Source organism: Micromys minutus (assembly GCF_963924665.1).
Source record: "Micromys minutus genome assembly, chromosome: 2".
In the NCBI taxonomy this organism is placed as follows: domain Eukaryota; kingdom Metazoa; phylum Chordata; class Mammalia; order Rodentia; family Muridae; genus Micromys; species Micromys minutus.
Genome location: NC_137971.1, coordinates 46,996,493 through 47,002,969, shown reverse-complemented (window position 1 = coordinate 47,002,969; position 6,477 = coordinate 46,996,493). Strand labels below are relative to the sequence as shown.

The window sequence follows — 6,477 nt, the reverse complement described above, 5'->3', positions numbered from 1 at the left end:
GATAAATTTTGTGGGTGGGTTGATGTCCCCTTCCCTCTATTGGAAGTCCCACCTGAATACATGAGATGGCTCCTCCAGTCTCCATGTCTCCAGCTGCTAAGAGTCTTAGGGTCTCCCACATAGACTCCTGGGAGTGTCCCCCATCTGCCTGAGGTCTCAGACTTGTCCCAGAGATAACCCCATACCTATTACCATTCTCTCTCCTAGCCCTTTCCCTAACTCCCCAGTCTTCCCACATCTGTTCTCTACCCCAGTTCCCTTCCCAATCCTCTCTCCAACTCAAGTCACTCCCTCCATCCACCTCAGATCAGACTATATAATTTCAATGGTTACAAAAATTTTTGATTCCCTCTTCTGCATGGTTAACTGTACAATTAAGTCCTCAGAGAATTTTTCATTTCAATTATGGACTTTTCTTAACTATTCTCTCCTAAAGTCGTGTTTCTGTGTGGGGCAAATGGATCCTGCCGCCAGACAGAAGAACTGGTAAGGATGAGTGAGCCTACAGCCTGTGAAACTCAAAGTTAAGAACGGTAGGAGTGGCACCACCTTTTTGTCTTACTCTGCTGCTCTGGAACACAGTAACCATGAAATTCCACTGAGAGTACAACTTGGAGTTCTCCATGCTAGGAAGATATCTGTGTAAGACTGAGAGTTCAACCAATAATCTTTCCTCCTGGCATTCCTTTTTGCAAAAGGTATTTACTCCCTGGTTCACCCCGAGTAGGCCGTTTTCATTCACACCCACCATCAAATAAAGCAGTTTAAAAAATCAAGGACCATCTCTTCCTCAAGGATCACCATAGGGGGAGGCTTTCGGTTGTAAAGAGCCCAGACTAAATCTCCTGGAGACGGTCTTTTCTCTCCCAGTCCCTCAGTACTCACAGCACTTACTAGGAACCAAACTAACTTCTGCCCCTCTCCAGAAGGGAACCACTTCTTTCTTCCTTCACTTTCCTTCCTGGTGAGTGGCTGCCCAGAGTAGAAGCTCAGACAGGAGACCCAGTTCCTAACTCCTAGAGGTCAGCAGTACCTGAGTACATAAAAGTCAGGGAACCACAGCAATTATCCCAGATTCTGCTGTTTCCTACCAGGGAAAACATAAACTGAGGAATCCCACTATGAACTTTCCTGAGCAGTACCAGCAATGCTCAGGGCACTTCATGGACGAGTCAGGATAAAGACCAGTATTACTACATTGTTAATGTTTTCTTAAGGAACTCATTGTTCTCGGCATTTATCACATTCATTTGCTTTCTCCTCCTTGTCTGTCAGTCACATTACAGTTTACTGTTCTGTCTCTGTCCATGTGTAATCCTTTCTCAGTTCATTATAATTTTCACTTCTAGATATTTTATTCTAATCATAAATCTGCTTTCTGCTTTCAGTTTCATTTTTGCTCAGATTTGAAAAGCTATGCACAAGCTTTCACATTATGTTCTATTTTTTTCTAACATATAATTTTTTGCTAGCACAGGTTGTCCTTACTTGACCTAAGTTTATCGCATAATTTTGTTTGACTTAACATGAATTCACATGTAATCTTTGGGTATCCTTTTGTCCATCTTAGGACTAGCCCCAGTCTTCCTATGGAAATAGTGTGTTTGGGTTTCATCTGTTCCACAAAGAAACAATGCAACATGCACTATGTTTACAGAATTATTTTTTTTAGCTCTTATGAATAATAACTTCCAATGCCTATCTATCTTTAATAAATTAAATATGGGATGTGTATTATTATCAGTTATGATCTTATTATTAATTATAAGTTTCATTTAAGTGGATCCTTTACTTCAGTCTTCTTAGATACAATGGTACAGAAGCAGAAAGTAGGAAATGAATTTGCTCTTCTGTGTATGATTACCAGGAGTTAAGTTTCAGGGTGTTTGGGAGTCTTTTTAAAAGATGTTTCTGTAAAAACTACTTGTCCCTGTTGTAATCACATTATTGTGTACACAGGTGGTAACAAAGTTTTTGAATATTTTGAAACCCAGAATCCTGAGAGGCTGAGACAGGAGACTTACTGTAAGTTTGAAGGCAGCTTGGGTTCTATAGCAAGTTTCTGGCCACACTGAACTACAAATGGTGCCCAGTGTTAAAAAAAAATCAACCCCAGCTTCAAAATTAATAAAGGTTGAGTCTAACTTGAGTTTGGAATCAATTTTTACATGTCTTTGTTTCTATAATCCCAGATTCAAGTGGGATTTACTAAGAGTAAATGGGCTGGGTTCTTTTTAGATATTGAAACTATAAAGGGAAATTAGATGTGTTAATTTGACAACTTTATTATATTTTTACATACCATAGTAAAGGAAGCCACAAAACAATATACATAAGAAAAATAATAATATTTATTCATTGTGTTGATAAAAGTTTTTATTTTTTCTTTTTTTAAACTTTATTTTAAAAAACAAAGATAAAAGAAAAAAATTTTAAACATTTTTGCATAAATGTATACAAATACAATTGTGTCAGTGCTTGGCTTTTTTTTTTTTTTAAGGTTTGATACTTTTCATTAAGGTCTTACTAGTTACAATGAGCAAAAAGTACATGTAAAACAGGATGTAACCTGGAATTAGTTAATGTTTTCTTGGTGTGTAAGGATTGAGCATGACTTTTTTTTGTTTTGTTTTGTTTTCTTTTTTTCTTGAGCTTCACACAGTCTGTGAGTTGTTTCTGGGGCAGTCCCAGCCTCTGGGGTTAGCATCCCACTATCAGTGACTGCATATTTTGTCTGTTCTTTTGTGACTGGGTTATCTCACTCAGGATGATATTCTCTAGATGCAGCCATTTTCTTAAGAATTTGGTTAAGTCATTGTTTCTGATAGCTGAGTAGTACTCCATTGTGTAAATGTACCACAATTTTTGTATCCATTCATCTACTGAAGGACATCAGGGTTCTTTCCAGCTTCTGGCTATTATAAATAGAGCTGCTATGAACATTGTGGTGCATGTATCTTTGTTGTATATTGGAGTGTCTCTGGGGTATATGCCCAGCAGTGGAATAGTTGGATCTTCAGGTAGTACTATGTCCAATTTTCTGAGGAATCACCAGACTGATTTCCAGAGTGGTTGTATCAGTTTACAACCCCATCAACACTCAAATCAATTACGTACAAGGTAGATGTTAAGTGTGGGATAGCTAGTTCCAGATTCTTTCTCCTTATGTGTTTATATATCAAGGTTTTAGAGAAGCAGACTGTAAGTCAAATACACAGTCGCTTTTGACAGAATCATAGAGAATGACAGCAGGGAATTTTTGAAACCATTTATAACAAGCATTTGTTGGTTTAAGACAAAAATCACTAACAGTGTTCACTTCATAGAAGACAACTCCCCCTCCCATCATAGAATAACTGCTAATGGAGATATAGGTTCTAGAGACCCAGAATTTTGAGATAGATTGTTGCAGTAAATATTAAAAAATAAAAACTTGGTTTATGTTTTTACAGGCTCTTAGGTCTCAGTCCTCAGGCCCGGCCCTGCTAAGGAGCTGTGCGCACCTCTGTTGCTTGGGTCAAGCTACCTGGCTCAAGCCACCCCCATGGCCCAACTTGTTTGTGGAACTCCCTTTCCTGCGATTTTCTACTGCCTGTTCTTTGCCTCTGTCCTGGGGTGTTTCTCTATCCCAAAATCCCACGTAAATACAACTCTATAGCTCAATAGCTTTTCATACAGCTTTGTATATCCAACTCTCAATCCACAAACCTTCTACACAACAAGATTACATCAAATAGACAAAGATACAAACTGCCTTTCTACATGAAATATTAGACCTATAAAATCCTCGATATTCATAGCTATTTAATGCCAATCAATTCCAACTGGGTCCAGCTGGTGTTTGGGAACCTCCGTGTACCACAACCTTTACTCTCTGTCCCCAGACCTCCACAGACCTCTCAGCCCTCTCCACCTCCCTTGCCCCACCCAATCACTGGCTTTCCTTTATTTTACTAATTAAAATGGGAAGGTTCAGTTGGAGTTGCAGAACAAGGCAGCTCTTCTTGGGGAAGTGGAATTAACATTAAAATACAAACAGCTTCAAGACAATCAACAACAGATGATTCTAAGGACCCCTGTAAGTCTCAAAATCAAAACTCTGACCTACAGACTATTGATGGGCAACTATTGTGCTTCTATTATAGTTCATGTTTATTCCTTGGTTTCTGTTAGCCTCTCTTTAAGGGTTATATTCTTCTTGCTTAACTTTCTATTGTTGTTCATGCTTACAAACAATTTTGTGGGTCAGATCTCTCATATACATAGCATATCACTTTAGTTAATTATACATAGCTGAGTCTCAACATAAAAAAAGACTTAATTACATTTTCCTTTTCCACAATCAGTAATGAAACTATTCTACCTCGGAAAGTGTGAGTCTTTTCCTTACTCTCTCCATTGCTGACTTCATCTCTTGATTCCTGATGGTGTAGATCATTGGGTTCAGGACAGGAACAATTATATTTAGGGTGATTGAGATGGCTTTGTCCATGGGGAGGGCAGTGAAGGGTCTGGCATAGACATAGATGCAGGGCACAAAGTGCAGGGTGACCACAGTGATGTGGGAGGTGCAGGTGGAGATGGCTTTTTTCTTTCCCTCTCCTGTGTGTGACCTCAGCATTATCAAGATGACTGTGTAGGATACAAGGAGAAAAACAAACCACAGTACAGTGATCAGGCCATTGTTTGAGATCATCAGGAGCTCAAGAACAAAGGTGTCTGTGCAGGCGAGTTTGAGGACCTGTGGGACATCACAGTAAAAATTATCAACAACATTGGGTCCACAGAATGGAAGTGGGAGTAAGAGAGAGATCTGCACAATGGAATGGACAAAGCCGCCCACCCAGGAGGCTGCGATGAGGGCTGTGCACCGCCTACTACTCATGATGGTCACATAGTGCAGGGGCTTAGAGATAGCCACGTATCGATCAAACGCCATCACAGAGAGAGAAAAAATGTCTGCCCCACCAAGAAGATGGAAGAAAAAGATTTGAGTGAAGCAGCCATTGAAAGAGATGATCTTTCTGCTTGAGAGGAGGTCCACTAAGACCTTTGGAACAGTAATGGAGGAGAAACAAATGTCCAAGACAGAGAGGTTACGAAGCAGGAAGTACATGGGAGTCTGGAGGCGGGACTCCAAGGTCACAGTGACCATGATGGTGACATTTACCAACACAGTTGACATATAAACAATAGATAAAGAGAAAAATAGGAGTAAGCTCAGTTCTTGAGATTGGGTAAGGCCACAAAAAATAAATTCAGTCACCTTGGTGTGATTTCTCAGCTCCATGGAATGATATTTTCTCCTCTGTCTACACCTTTGAAGGAAATGCTCGTATTATTGAAGCAAAAAAGTAAGATTTGCATCCATAGAGATAGAAAATGCACAGGTATGTAATTGTAGCATGTTCTTCAGGAACTTGCTGTTATCTAGGAAAAGTGCTTAATCCTGTTAGCTTCAGCTCTATTATTATCATAAATGTGGTTTAGACTAGACCATTTGTTATCATATCATACTTAGTGGGCACTTGTGAATTCTGCTACAATTTACCTCTAGAAACTTTAGAGAGCCTTATGACATGGTATCGAGCTTCTGGGCTTCCTCTAGCTCTGAAAACAAAAGACCCCAATTTTACTGCATTTTGCTTCTGTAGTTTAAAAGTCACTGAGGGCATGGTAAGATGGCTCCTCATGTAAAGGCATATTTTGCCAAGTCTGAAGACCCAATTTCATTTCTCAGAATTTACATGGTGGAAGGAGCAAATACATGCCTACAATTTGCCCTCTGACTTCTGGAATGTGTGTACTCTCATATTTGTATGCTTTTTCTTGGTGTTTTATAGCCACTGGCATGAATTGCCACTTTCCAATAACATAATAGAGATCCACATGGACAGAGATTATTATGTTAGGAACCATCACACATTTAAATACAATGTTTCCTAACATCATTCTGAGGCTTATGGGGTAGATTTTATTATCTCACTTAAGTGATACCAAATTCAGCACAATAAATGAAAATAAAATCTCCCAGTTCATATAGAAAGTCAGTGGCAGAATAACAACAAGACAAATTTCTCCTGGGTCTTCATTCATGGGTCTTTCTACTACCTCCTACTTCCTATTAATTTCAAAACACATAAATCTAAAACTGATTTATGTAAGGAACTTCTTCCTAACTCTTCCCAAGCACTTCCAAGGGTGATTTTTACCATTCATCTCCCCATCACCTTTCTTTCACCTCTTATATGCTACGTCACACAAATGATACCCTTTAAGTTTAAAATTTTATTTCACAGATTCTCATATTTTGGGGGGTAAATGATGGGATTTAAACAAAAATAAAAAGATGACAAAGAATATCAGTAGAGATAGTTTTATTAATGACTAAATTAGCTATGGTTCACAACTGCTGTAACCTTGCTTCAGTGACACATTAACCAACTGCCACTTCCCTATTTAGAATAAGAGTGGTCC

At 38.9% G+C, this 6,477-nt stretch overlaps 1 protein-coding gene across 1 annotated transcript; it reads right to left on the bottom strand.

Annotated features, from left to right (window-relative positions):
* Nucleotides 1-4,354: 4,354 nt before the first annotated feature.
* On the bottom strand, nt 4,355-5,290 carry LOC308416839 (olfactory receptor 4D11-like; the record flags this gene model as incomplete). Its single annotated transcript, XM_080911931.1, has 1 exon — nt 4,355-5,290. One exon carries the CDS (start codon nt 5,288-5,290, stop codon nt 4,355-4,357), a length of 936 nt encoding a protein of 311 aa, XP_080768057.1.
* Between the last annotated feature and the right edge of the window lie 1,187 nt (nt 5,291-6,477).